Source organism: Hetaerina americana, unplaced genomic scaffold (genome assembly GCF_022747635.1).
Source record: "Hetaerina americana unplaced genomic scaffold, ioHetAmer1.1.p SCAF_3, whole genome shotgun sequence".
Lineage (NCBI taxonomy): Eukaryota > Metazoa > Arthropoda > Insecta > Odonata > Calopterygidae > Hetaerina > Hetaerina americana.
The window spans coordinates 27,764,316-27,779,075 of NW_027286874.1; the positions used below are offsets into that span (position 1 = coordinate 27,764,316).

General features: G+C 43.3%; 1 protein-coding gene and 1 long non-coding RNA gene across 2 annotated transcripts in view; both read left to right on the forward strand.

Moving 5' to 3' along the window:
• Positions 1–8,764, forward strand: part of LOC139690774 (uncharacterized) — a 191,903-nt gene extending 183,139 nt beyond the window's left edge. Inside the window, exon 3 of the long non-coding RNA XR_011701509.1 lies at positions 8,579–8,764. This is a non-coding gene — a long non-coding RNA (uncharacterized lncRNA). The remainder of the gene's footprint in view (positions 1–8,578) is intronic.
• A 58-nt stretch (positions 8,765–8,822) lies between these two features.
• Positions 8,823–14,760, forward strand: part of LOC139690919 (ubiquitin carboxyl-terminal hydrolase 36) — a 243,032-nt gene continuing 237,094 nt past the window's right edge. The window contains exon 1 of the mRNA XM_071588541.1: positions 8,823–11,560. Coding sequence (XP_071444642.1) covers positions 11,121–11,560 — 440 coding nt within the window. The 5' untranslated portion in view covers positions 8,823–11,120. The remainder of the gene's footprint in view (positions 11,561–14,760) is intronic.

Genomic DNA, 14,760 nt, shown 5'->3' on the forward strand with positions numbered 1-14,760 from the left:
TTTTCCTGCGGTCCATTTCGAAAACAGAATTCCAGATTTGGTCTGCTTCGTCCGCGCGTGCGATGGCATTAAATCCGATGTAAAACTTTGGGTTTTATTTTGATGCTATATTGTTATTATTCGTATCATTATTGATAGATTTGAGCTCTTTCGGCTAGTAGTGTTGAATGAATGTAAAACTCCAATAGCCGTTAGCAGTTTACCTTTCTAAACAAAGCACAAAAGAAATTAGTTGGCTAACGCCAAAATTTAAGAAGGGGTAAAAGGTAAAAAGGAAAGGGATAAGAAAGGTGGATACGAATACGCGTATTTCGACCCCAAAGTAGCCCTCTTCAGCGTGCTGAAGGGTAATCGTCACGACAACACTCTCACTCAACAATCTCACTTCTACTTGTGTTGTCGTGACGATTACCCTTCAGTACGCTGAAGAGGGCTACTTAGTGGCCGAAATACGCGTATTCGTATTCACCTTTCTTATCCCTTTCCTTTTTACCTTTTACCCCTCCTTGACTTGTGGCGTTAGCCAACTAATTTCTTTTGTACTTTGTTTAGAAAGGTAAACTGTATACGGCTATTGGAGTTTTACATTCATTCAATGCGTATCATTTCCCATGCTTATTGACCAAGTTCATCGCAGACTTTTATGTTTCGAATTGAAGTCACTCGTTGTGATTCGGGATCAAATGCCCTGCTTTGACTGAGTGCCTTTAGTAATTTAGCCCGTAGAGCAGAATGCAGAAATTTTAAGTACCTGCACGGAAGCCTCTACGCCGCAGAAATATGCCGTTCGATAATTGGCTGCCTTTACTACGTGGTGGTGGAATCTGGAACCACTCCAGAATGGAGGGGAAGCGGAAAGACAAAACAGGATTCGACAGGGAGTGGCGTCGGAGGAGGATACGAGGGGGGGGGGATCGAGTGGATGCTGGCGCGAGTGGGTGCTGGAGTGCAGGGATCTATTTAGAAGTAAAACGAGTGTTTCGAATGGTAGAATGATTAAAAATAAGCTGCATACCTCTAAGGGCAATGGACGGCATAAACCAGGACTGTCCATCTAACAGCGTTCATCAAAGGATGACTTCATGTTCACTGATGATTTCCATCGATTAACGATTGAAAGCACCTGACTGTCGCATTGGTGTGCCCACGTAACAACTCCCGTTTCTCTTTCATAGATATTAGGATAAAATTGTTGCATCGCGGTAAAAATAGTAATGGTCCTTATGAAATAGGTGTACATGCTTCATGCCTCGTATATTGTTGTGGTTTGCTGGAGATCTTTCGCTCATTCTTAACGTCATGCGCTTGAATTTTCTGTTATCCTCTGTCCAGGTGTTTGAATTCCACGCGTCTTAGGGCTTAATACTTGGTGACTTCTACACTATAGTTGATTCCTAGCCTTCTAGTTGATTACTGAGGTTGAAAACATTCCATTTTTTAAATGCAGAAGGCAACGATATTGTCTAATTTAACTCAAATGCATTTTGATACGGGAGAAAAAGATTATAGGAAAACTGCTAGGTTTCAAAAAATAGAGTGAGAGGGCGAATGCATTATTAGAACAATATTTAAATTGATTTATTAGAAGAACGCATCAAAAATATTAGCGGTGCACGTTCAACTCGACCAAGTTTCCATGATAACCGACCTTTAAGAGAGTTCTTTTTATCATCGGTGGAAGAAAAGATAATCCATTGCCAGACCAATGCTGAATCTGAATTTAATATTAGAGTCAGAAACTGTAATTTTTGAAAATGCCTGCGAAAAGGTTATAGTATTCGAAGGTTCGCTGTTCATTGTCAGGCCGATATTGGTTTTTCATCTTTGTTCATGGGCTACAGATCGAGTGCGATTTTCAGCTAATATAAATTACCAGTCTTAAACTTTAATGCTCAGTGACACTTATGAATTGTCTCTAGATAGATAATGTATTGTCCTAATGCACTCCTGAGAACATATAATTGATACAAAATCTTGAACTACTATATTTAACAAACATCACCCGAAAGAGAATGTGGTTTTGAATGCAGTGTATGTTCGTATTAGTCAAGCACGGATATCATAGATATCCTTTGGTATGTCAATTTCTATCTCGTTCGACTATTTCCCCCTTTGATTTAACAAATTGGATTATTGTATTACAAATACCGCAAAGATATGATGTAAACCAAAGCATAAAAAGTAGGATGACCTGAATCGAGTGTTTTGTCTTAGTAGTATTAAGTAGTAAAAAGCGTTACCGGTGAAAAGACTGTGCCTTCTGCAAACCTATATCATATCGTAACAAACTCTTCTGTGATTGATATCGAAATCCTGGAATAATTTCTTAAAATGATTCCAGATCAGTTGTGGTGAAGGATATTCATGATAGATGATAGTTTGAGTTGTTCATCCGAAAAAAGGGAAAGGTTGAGAAACATGTCAATGAGAGAGACAAGGAGTCTCGATGCGCGCCTTCTGATTACATAAGCATGTAACCCGCACTGAAGAGGTTTTGGGAACTTCGTTGGGCCTCTCCGCTCTCTTTCGTGTAAACCCAGCCCTATCCACGCTCCCCTTCCATTTCCTACCCCCATCGCCCTTCCGTCCTTCATTGACGCGTTGAAGAAGATCCTATCCGCCTGCCCACCCATCTCTCGGCAAGACAAAAGGAAATCTCAGCACGCCCACTGTCCTCTTTGTCGGGAAAATGTAACGTATTAAAGACCATTATGCCGGAAAAGGCTCTTAAAAGTCATTAACTGCGCCGGAGGTTTTTTATACTTCTGATTCTTTTTGTTTGTTTCAATGTCAGAATCATAGAATAGCAATTTTTCTTCGTCTGGAAACTTCGAGGTCATGGTAATCCCTTCAGCTTCTCTCGCCTGAGGCCTCGAAGTGGGGATGAAATCAACGAGTTATAGATGTTGGCAGAGCGCACTGTATAGGGTAGAGTAGACTTGGCTGACGGTGTAAGGAAGAAAAAACGCAGTGCTTGGGTGGAGGAAAAATCCAGAGATGTTGCCGTTTCCCGAGCAGCTGGGAAGGGAGCGGGTATCCATCGAATCCGCCCCCGCGAGTGAGGATTTGTTGCATCAGACTTCTTAGATGGAGGGGAGAAGGACTGTGGTAGGGGACCCCGGATAGGATTCGCGTGACCGCGAAAAAGAAATCGGTCGGTTTTAGAATGCAGTGACGCGCCAGGTGTGTCCGCCGGCTCTAATATGATGCCGGGATTTGCCACCTACAGCGAGGAGGCTACTGGACGTTGAAGTACATAAAATAATGCCCAATTTGTCATCAAACCCTAAGGATTTATGTATGCGGCTAATTGTCTTTTATCTTGCCGCATAAGCCATAGCGATGGAGGCGGCGCTACAGTCAACGCTAACAAGTTGACAACTCATCACTTAGATTTCTAACTGGCGGTGAAAGTGAATTTATTAATAACTGCCAAGGAGGCACTATTTTCATTCATGGACTGCCCGAGTGCAACATGAAACCGCGGCCTTGGATGTTGGCATCTCTACTCTCGCCTCAGGTGTTTGCCTTTCAGCGAATATTCCACGGCCGAGGTCATGCGGCAATCCAAGCAGTTTGGTTCAAAAATGGCAATCGGTGAATAATTGCGCGAATCACTAAATATTCAAGTTTTAGCAATTTAAAAAGTGCTCTATCTGAGCTTCTCTTCACATTCTCTAAACCTCTATCGTCACATATGTTTTATGATAAACATTTTTGCCATTCATTTTTAGTGGTAGAAAATGTTATGTAAAATTATATATGGAGGAATCTACAGTTGAAGTTTACCGTAAAAACCTGATTGAAAAATTACCGTCTCAGTTATGGTAGCTGCGGTGAAGCTTTCCTGCGAACTTGTAATTTCCTGATTCCTTTGGAGGAACAAATATGCATGCATGAAAACTTGTATGTTTTCAGTGAACAATTAGATTGGTTTGAGACATTTTAGATCTCATTATTCCCTTATACGTAATGAATTTTTCGTGATTTTCGATGGTTATTGACCGTGTCAGCATTAGGATTACTGAAATTTTCAGGGGAACAGTTTATCATATTATCTGTGCGAAGTATTACACATATATTCCTTAAAGTAATAAAGCTCAAAATTCCATGAGAAATAAACACGGTTCTCCGAACACCTTCGTTCGCGATGTTATCCGACCACCTTCACACCATTTTTTCCCATCTTCAAAGATTTAATTTTTGCGGGCACTGTAACTCATTAACGGGTAATACAAGTAACATAAATGTAATAGTTTACACCTTAATGAAGAGAGAAGAAGCATATTTTAGCCGTTCGATCCATTGGAAATAACGCTACTCTTAATTAATTTTTTTCTTGGTTTTCATATTTTTCCTTGCAAATTTGTTATTAAATTTAGGTGAAATATTGTAGTGGAATTGTATTTTAAAGTTCCCCCATTGCATTTATTTGATTAGGAAATATTTTTATTCATTATTTTTTAGTAAAAATACCTCCTCCAGTCTCATCTCAAATTTTTGTTTTAAGATTGGGATTTATAGAAAATACGTGTTTCTTTAAATAGTTAATGGTTTCCGGCGTGACTTTATGGAATCGATTCATCTTGGAAATGAAAAATAATAACTTTGTGATTCCACAGGATTTTTATTGTGATACGACCCGGGTTTCGACGTTCAACGTCATCTTCAGGGCTTTAAACATTTTTTCGAAAACACGTATCCTACTCTACGAATGTGTTACAGAATATTTTTTGTAAAACCTGTTCTTACACAGGCATTTCATTACATCTTGAGCTACTTCGAAAAATCCTCCAGGTAAAGGTTGATTTATGAAAAACAATTGCTACAACTAAATGCTAGCCACTTCTAGTCCGATCCTTTAAGTTCCTTTTCCACTCCTTTATCTTCGCCATTGGTACTTGGACCATCCCATACCGTTGCGCAGTTTCAAGAGAACACATAAATCCGATCATATTATATGCATTATTTTCCAGTGGCACAATGTTTTGTGTTGTAACTTTTTCTCCTTATCTAAAGGTTTTAGAGATACTTTGCTTCTAACTTTACACTTCACAATTTATTTATATCTGGTGATGGTGATTCACTAATGACAAGACTTATCTTATATTTACTGCCAAGAATTTGCTGCCATTTCTGATCTTCATCTCGAGAAATCTCATTATCTTAGTGTTGTTTTTATCTTGTTGAGACTTTTCCTCAACTTCTTCGCAAGCTTTCTCTTCAGAAATCTTTTCTTTGCCGTCAATTTTTAGCCAGATAACTTTTAATTATTGTATTATAAATGAAATTCCGTAGAATTTTCTTTAATTTCATTTAGTGCCCCGTCAAAGCAACGTAGAACGATTAAATATGATATTACAAAGAAGCAGCACGTTTGTAGTATTCGACCCTGAAGGCCACTGGCTAATGTGATATTTATTGGCTGAGGGAACATATTCTTCAATTAGTCGAAGAGGTAATGACCTAAATGTCAGTAATATCCTAGCCGACGAGCTCGTACAGCCCACCGAGCGTTCTATTAATTGAATCGGACCTGGTTGGTCTGGTGCCTAAAGTGCGTCCCACTCCGATGGTTCGGTTTCGAATCTTGGCGATGCGGCGGTGGCATGGTTTTTTAGTATATCCCTACTTCGGGTGTATGCGGAGAGAACTTATAAGTGGCCAACGCCATCCATTGGGGGAGAAGTTTAACTTTGGTTACCTATGCGTCTTTCCGACAAGAGTAGGACAATGCTGATGGCAGGTCCGTCTCCGCGACCTTCACCCATTCCCTACTTCTACCAAATAGCTCACCTATCCTTAATGGCGCATACGATATCAAGTGTCGGTCGCATACCCTAGAGGTTAGAGGTGCCTTTAAGTTCTATGGTTTTGGCAAAGCACTCAGACCAGAAATTTGACTTCTGTCACTCCTCTTCGATCATCGTATAGACGTACGCATTTTTCACAACGTCGACGCCATGATTCTATGGCCACCGAGAAGACTCCTTTAGGAGTAAGTCCCTTTTGCCCACTAGAAAAATGCAGATGGTCGGTGGCCCAGTCTTCTTGGGCTCTTTGTCTCAAGAAGTTCGTTTTGAACTATCGCACCTACGAACGTACATTTTTCACATCCATAACACCATCTTCACATGTCTCGCACAACTGACGATGAAATTCAATGGGTTTCAAACTACACAAGTGAAGAAAACCAATTATTACAAACTGTTCCTGTGTACCAGGACTCCACTTAAAGTATTGAAAATGCTGCCCACGATAGAGGCAGCTATGCGAACGATGTGCACTGTACGGTGAAATAATATAGTTTCTTATTCATAAAGAGTGCGCGCGTATTTTTGGGTCAGCCAAATATTTCTATTGACTTCTAGTCCCGAGGAAAATTTGCGATACCTGAGAACTTGAAGGCATCTCATACTACTTCGTCGATAAGGAGACCTGGATATAATAAAAATTCCATCGAAATTGACATTTTCAAGATTTCGATATTAATTTTCTGATGGAACAGCGGGAATAATTTACCGAAGTTCGAAGGATTAATTATTTATTCTCCTGGGAACAGTCAGTTGAATTTCAAAAAAATGTTTTTTGAAAAGGGGGTTTTAAAAGTTATTTCGGCATCTCCCGCAGTTTCTTGGAATTTGTCTAAGCCCGAAAGTTTGACATTCACACATCAGGCTAGGGGGCCAGTTCTATTTCCTATGCCGCGTGTGGTATCCCAGGATTATCTGGTCCCCGAAAAATCACACTGCTTAAATTAGGATCTAGGATTAGGCTTCGGATGGGATACTTGTAGCTTACTTGTAAATATGCAATTCGATTCCCAGCATGGAAAAGTCCTTAGCCTTTTTTGTTATCTTTTAAAGTTATGTATATTTTTTATATTGTGATATTTATGGATTTCCCTTTTATTTTTATTAGTTTAAAAAAAGCGATTTATGAAATATATTAATAATGTTGCAGTAATATTTTGGAGGATATACCTTCGAATGTTAATTCATCCACGGAGGTCACTCACTCATGTGTCATAAGATATCTATCTCCAACTAATGCGTCAGAACTGTTCTTTTTGAGTTTTTATTGAATATTTCCAATTTCACATTGGGCTTTTTCTTTACACTTTTTTTATCATCATCATCATATATGATTCATGGCCAGTTGACGATGTGGAATTGTTTGCTCTTGTTTTGTCTATTTTTGAGTCTGACGAAGGCACTCGTTTTGAAATTAATGCTGTCTCTTACAGGGTGCGGCAACATAACTTCCTTTTTTTATAAGGCAAAACCCCTTTGAAAAAGGAAGTTATGTTGCCGCATATTTTGTGTGTGAAACACTTTTTTGGTGAGATCGAAATGCATTGCCCAGTTTCAACTATCATGGCTTATCTTTCGGTCTCGCTTTCTCGATGATTATCGGAGATAGACACGCGACCTTGAAAGCTACCCACCATAGCTAACTACTCCCGTGATAATCAGATCTTCAGGAATGAGAGCATAAAAAAAACATCATTGGCTTCGCGAAACGTTGTGGGAATGTAAATGAAGAGATAGTTGTGTGTACCAAAGGCGATACGTTTCGCAATAATTTCTGGAAATTGAATGTTTTTAATTACCGTATTTTCAGCGGTGATTCTTCCAAAGCAGGTACACTTTCATGCAAAACAAAACTGTTCTCACTTTTTCTTAATTGGGGATGTGGGAAAATGTTGCGAGGGAGGGAGAGTTCACGGATATGCACGCATTGTTTCCGGAGCATCAGAGCGATTCCTCTCCCTCCCTCCAGCCCCCATCCTCCATCGCCCGCAGACGTGAACCTCAAACCGTAGCAATCCTGTTACTAAAACGGAAGACCCGATGCCCGCCGTGATAGCTCGCTGTATCCGGAGTAGGTGGGTCGATCCCAGCCCACTTGACTTAGTTCCCTTCGGCCAAAATGTTTTGTAGTGCTTAAATCCGGCCTTATTCCCCGATGGCATGAAATGCATCCACTTCTTTTTCCCGTGGGATAGTCTTTACCCGATGGTGTTGTTCTCTGCGAAGCAAATTATATTTAGGGGTCAGTGAATATTAATATTTTCTCTCCTTGACAACCATTGGCTTTTGACCGTCAGGTTAGGTTATCACTAGTGAGAATTTGTTTTAATGTAATAAAATTTATAGAAAATATAGTACGTAACATTTATTTACAGACGGGATGAAAGTTGCTGACGAACCACATCTAATGGAACACATGCTCTTACGTCTGAGCAAACGCTTAGACCTTAAGGAAATCTACTGCTTTATAGTTAATGAGCAAATATGGTGAAATATTGGCAAGGCTTATTTTAAAAATGATTAACCCCCTTTTGTTGTCTTTCCGTATTAAATGGGAAGGTTTTTCCATGCTCTGCTACTCACTCTATCAAGTTTCTTATTTGCCATTTCCATTTGGAAAGCTTCAGTTTCATTTATTCACCCTCACTTGATGGTGAACATCTTTCGTTCGTCATTCAATCTTTGATGTAGCCGAGTTGCATTCGTATTTAAATCACAACAATGTTTGAAATTTTTGTTCTGAAGTGGATATATTTTCATTACAGGCTCAACTAAGAAGAAAGATCGAGAGATACGAGTGCCGATATTTGGTGAGAACTCAAAAGTGGATATATCATCGACTCAAAAGAGCAAAAGAGAGGGGAGAACTTTTTATTGGAAGGAACGAAGTCGCGAGACGCGCGCAGCCGCCGCATCTCTCGCCTCGGCGCTGCCGTCGGCAGGCCGGTATCGGAGGAGTGGGTGGGTGGGCGGCGAGAGGGAGTGTGGGGGAGGGGGGGATGAGTGAGTCGCTGGGCCGGAGTGGCGGAGGACTCAGGGAGTAGTTAGCGCGGGCTTTGGGATCGCGGGAGCTCCCTCGCCGGCCGCCCTAGAAGAAAGCTAGGATCGCGAGTGAGTGACTCCTCCGCCTGGAAGAGCATCCAGGCGCCGGAAGGGAGTCCGACTACTCCGCACACACCACCCCTACCCTCATCCGTGTTCCAATAAAAAAAAGTGCGTCGGCGGCGAATGTTCGGACCGTCGCATGTGCCGGGATTGAGAAGCAAGTGTGGCATCGACGCGGCAAGACGGACCGCCGCTGGTTGCAGAAAGAAAGCCGGTCCGCGTCGCGAAAGCGTTGTGTGGTGCATCCATTCACCGCATCGCTTTGCCACGTCCAGGTGTTTTGGTAAACAGTGAGTGGACAATCCGTGTCGGCCAGTTCTCCGGACGAAATATAACAGTCAACCGTCTGTTTACCTTGTCGTCGAGAGAAACTTTCGACACGTGCCCAAAATACACGATTTCCTTCGTCAAGGAAGACGCAAGGTTAATCGAGTGATAGATGATAAGAGAAACTCATCCTGCAACTCACTGTCATTAGGGTCATCAGAAGTTTGCTGGAGGAAAAAAATACTGGTTCCTGAAATCTGCACATCTTTGGGACAATTGAAAAATTCGGCCAGACATCTCCGCCATTTCTCTCTCTCCCTCAGTCCCCCACGTAAACATCGCCTTGTAACCTCAAAGACCCCTCCACGCTCTCGTCCTTTCCCACCCTCTCCCTTACCCCGTAGAGGTGTATCAAAAGATTCGCGCCCCTCTACCTCCCGCCCCCCTGGTGTCACACACGCACGCTTCGTGGGTCTCGCACCTTCGCCGTCCTCCCCTCATCCCTTCCAGATTCTCACCCGAAAGCACGACGGTATCCTCCCCCCCCCGCCACCGGCCCTCCCATCCTTCCAACCATTCCCATCTCCCCGACCAAACCCCCGTCCCCTCCCCGCCACAGCCAGCACCCTCCCGGAATCAGCTGGTCCAACGTTACCACCCAAAGTTTCCAACTACCGCCGCCCCCCTCGCCGAGTTCGCTCCAGTCGCTCGCGTGCGCGAGGGATACTTCAAGTTGAACGACGTAGCACCGTGCCCAACACCCCCTCCAACAACCCGCCACCCACGCCCTCTCGGCGGAAAATCGACCCGGCGTTCCGTCGGATGGAAAGAGATTAAGGGTTTTTTATTTTAAAGGAGCTAAGCCAAAACAACAACAACAAGGACGGCAACAGGAGTAAAGAAATCAGCTGCAGAAAAGAACGGAAATCTAATTTCGGAAGTCGGCCACTAACTGGGTAGGAAGAGGGACCTCAACTTGGGCGGAATCCGCGTCGGTGATATCCGGAAGGGAGTGCCCGCCGACCTCCTTCCTCCTCCTCGCGAACCTTCGCCCCCACTCACCCTTCTCTCTTGTCGCCGGCCCCGTTAAAAAAAATCACGGAATAAACTTTGTCGCACACAACACGAAGTGAGTCGGGCGGTTAGTTTCGTATTCGCACGGCAAACATTTTCGCGCCAGCCCTCGCATTCTTTGTTTTCGGGAAGAATAAAGATATACCTCGAGGCGAGTCGAAAGAAGACTGGCAAAGAAAGAGAGAACGAGCGAGAATCCAGTAAAAATAAAATAATAATAACTGCGCACCGTGACTGCATTCGCGCCAAAACACAAACAAGGCCTCACTGAATACTGAAAGTGCCCCTCATTCGTGACAAAGGGAGATATCGATCTTTTTTCGGGAGGTCGCCTCCCCCCTCCCTCCTAACGCTCACCTTTCCCTCCTTCCTTTTTCCCCTCCCCCCTTATTTGGGTCATCGGGTCGCATCGGCTGAAGCGCGAACGGTTCGTGCCCTTACCTCTAACCCCTCCTTCCGCACCACAGCCATCCCCACCCCCCCATCGTTCCTTGCTCCATCTCTCCAAAAACATCCCCACTCCCCTGGATACGTGTGCATCCTCCTCCGTGAATCATCCTCCGACCCGTTGTGACGCATCTGGCGAAAGCATCCCTCTCTGCGATCAGTGGGCCCATGTGTTGATAACGTTATTGGATGGAGTCGTTTGGTAACACCCTCGGGAACGAAAATATTAGTTGCAACCGGAAGCCAACAACTTAAACTCGGCGTCAGGTAACAGCCACCGGGATTCGCGGGAGGGCCGCTAGACTTTTCCCAACCCCTTGTACACATACCGGCGGAATCATTTTTGCCCGGGCGAATTATCGGCCCCGAGAATCATACCACCGATTCCGATCAGCCCCTCAGGTCGCGCGTAGGATGCTTTCTTACATGCTCCCCGTGGAAGGCGGCGATAAGGGCCCGGCTTCCTCGAACAGGTCTCAGGAGGAGGAAGGCAACGAGGAGGAGGAAGGCAGGAAGGCGATGGGAGGAGTGGTGGTAGAGGAGGAGGAAGAAGACGACCTGGACGAGGGGGAGCATCGGCGCTTGCTGGACTGCACCAGCGACAGCCGGAGGGCCATGAAGCCCCCAATGGTGCCGGTCGACATCAAGGCGAACAGCGCCACCTCCACGACCGGCACCACCATGGTGCACCACTCGTCCAAGACGACGAACGAAATGTCCATCCTTATCAACTCTCCGGACAAGGGCGTGAATTCGACGACGGAAATGGATTCCCTCCCCACCACGCACGGAGAACACAAACCCAAACCCAAGCTGATTCTGAACGGGACGAAACAGCCGGGGAGCTTGAAAAGGTGAGTGGACTCCACTCTTATTTCCTCTTATCTTTGTCAATTCGTATGTCTTTCGTTCCCATATAAATTTGCCCCAAATCTGCCTCGATTGTCTGAGGCTAATCTGATGTTGAAAACATGAATTTTGCTTCGGCAGAAACGCGAATGGTTAGATTGAGTAATAGTTCTCCCAGTGTTAAACAAGAATGCTTTCAATGCTACAATTTCAGAGTGTAAAAATCATTTACCTTGATCGGGAAGAATGCTCTCTCCTGAATAAGGAGTGGAAAGCGGGAACAGGTACAATTGGCACTTATACATACATTTGTCCTTAAAATATATCTTTCTCGTGCCTTGTTCTTTGACAGTGTTTTATTGGCATTAAGCAGCCGTAAAAACTCCTTTCGCTTTAACTTTTGAACTCTTCTTTATGTGTTCCTTTCATTCTGTTGACTCATGGGAACTCGTTTATTACTCGTGGTAAAATGGTTCCATGTGTGGGTCGTAATTCGGATCATAATTTTAAAGCGTATATTATTTGGTGACAAGTTTTACCTTTGCTGGCAATATAAACAACCGAAATGATTTCCTCGAAGCGTGAAAAAATCCATTAATATTATTTCCTTCGTTTTTTATGCATCCGTTCGTTTGTTATGAATAGCTGGCTTGAGTCGATGGGTGGGCCGGGGTGAGCGTGGGCGGTGATCTTTTCTTTTGGTTTCAGCCGACATAGTGAAGGAGGATGAAATCACGAGGCGCGATCAGAAGGCGTTGTTATTGGACAGGTATGTGTGATCGTTGCGGCCTTGTAGGCTCGAGACTCGGTCACGCTTTGCCTTACGTGTGTATGTGATGTATAGGTGATAAGTAGGGCTCGAATTACCTGTGCCGGCATGTCGTAACGTTAGCGATGCCGATGGGAGAGTTTTGTCGGAATGTCTATTAACTATATCCCTTATAAGTGTTTAAGTGGGGCGCTGCAAATCAGGTGCTAAAACGTGAATCAGTGTATTCCTATGTAGAGACGGGCATTTTATATATTTCATCGAATTTTCAATATTAATATGTATGTTTGCGTATAAATATTTTTTCGAATGAAAAATAATTGAAAGAGGTCAAATATATGCAAGTACGAGCTCGTAATGTTCAATTGAAATCTAAGTGGTTCAGTTTTTATTAAATATTTTTACAAAGCTTTTGCTGAAGTGTTGTTGAATGAATGATTTTTCTAGTCAGTGAAGTATACATTTCCTACCGTTAGCTTTATTCTAAATAATGAAGAGAAATGAGGTACGATTATGATCGACTTGCGGTGTTTTGTTTGGGAAATTTTTGGGTGGCTGCGATAGGTGTCTGAGGTAAGATATTATTTTCGCAACCGATACACCTGACATGGATTTAAGATGCTTCAACGGAAATGTGAACTTAAAGATAGAATTGCGGCCATCTTCCTGATCATTGCGTGTGATATTGTGGTAGAATGTCATGTCATTTATTGTCATTTAGAACTAAGTATTTAATTTTGCTATGTTAACAGCTTTTGAGGGAATATATTTGCTTAGAACATTTTCAACGCATATTAGTGTGGATTTATTTTCCCATCCTGTTTTATGACTGTACCCTGCGTTCGCCTATGAGTTTAACCTCAGCCTCTTAGTTAGAGATCTGCATAGCTGGCATCTCTTGAGTTGAAATCCCAAAGGGCATTATGAAAAAGGAAAGAAGAGAAATCCGGCGCGGAGCGAGGAACCGCGATTACATCAAGGACCGTCGTTCCAAGGCGGCTGGGGTGCCTTGGTTTTGCGTAATGTTTGCTGCGTGCGTTTGTGCGCCTATGGCGCAGTAGTCTATATTTGCAAGTGACGCTCCCTTTGCTTCGCTCATCCGACCAAGTCTCCGCATCCACCACATCTCGCGGGGAATGCATCACTCACACGATTCACTCTTTATCCGCCGCACTATAAATGCTTTCAAGCGAGTACAAATGGGAGCTCACTTAAACGCCACAAACCCTTCCTCCGTCCTCAGCAGTTTCGATCCAGCCTTGGTTTATTTGCCTTTGTTTCGGCTCTCTCCGTCGCCTGTTTCTCTCCTTAGAGATATTTAACTTTCACCCCCGACTGTCGTCTACATATTCGCGCGCCCCGTTCCCTTCTTGTTCTCCCGCCCCACCTCCCACTTGGACCTCGGTTGCTTCTTCGTTCTCCCACGCGGGCGTCCTTCCTCACCCTGCCCCACGGCCACCTTTCCCTCGCTCGCATCCCTCCGATTCCTTTACTTATCCAGGATGCTTTCTCGAAATATCTTCTCGATCCGACCTTCTCCCGTAGTGAATTGAATTTTCATTTCACGACCTAGCCGCTCTCCGTGGCTTTTTATTCTATGACTCCAGTTCCACCTCTTTCCTTTCACCCTGCCGCCCTCCATCTCCCCCTCTCACGGGCCCTTTCAATCGGACCCCATCCCTCCTGAATTTTTACCTTTATCTCTCCGCTTGGTTCCGAACACGTATTTCTTCGTTGGAACTGTTCTTGTGCGCAGTTTTATCCCCGCCCTTTCGGTTTTTCGTGAGTGTGACACAGCGTAATGTATTTACTTCCAGGTTATATCTATCTTCTATACTATTTTCTTATCGAAATAACTTTCGTCCTCATTTTCAAACCCATTTTCTCGATGTCCATTACGTGTTGGAAATTCGCTTCTCCCTTGTGCTGACTCGTTTCTTCCATCGTCTTAAAAGTATGGATACCTACGAATAACATTGTGAGCTACCAATGGCGAATGAAATTCGAAGTACAATCCCGCTTGAATAATTTTGATATTATCGGCCAGAAGTGAAATTTATTTTTTTGATTATTCAGCTGTCTTGATGTTATTGTGTCTTCATTTATTCAAGTGTCACAGACTATCTATGATGCATGCATAAATATATCGTCAAAGGATCTGATATACGGGACTTAGCACTTGCTTCGTTAATAAACTTCAACTTTTTCTGGCGAAAACGTGTAGCTACATGAAACACCAATTTTAATGCGCATTGAGGATCAAAGCGATATAACATTGTTTTACCTGAATTTTATAATCCTGTATTAAAGTATCATTTTTCACAATTTTCAAGAAAATCTATGCATTATTACTTCTAGCTGAGTTAATATTCATTTGAATCATTGAGGAAATTAGAATTTGGTTATCTACTTTGCTCAACCGAAATTATATGCGTA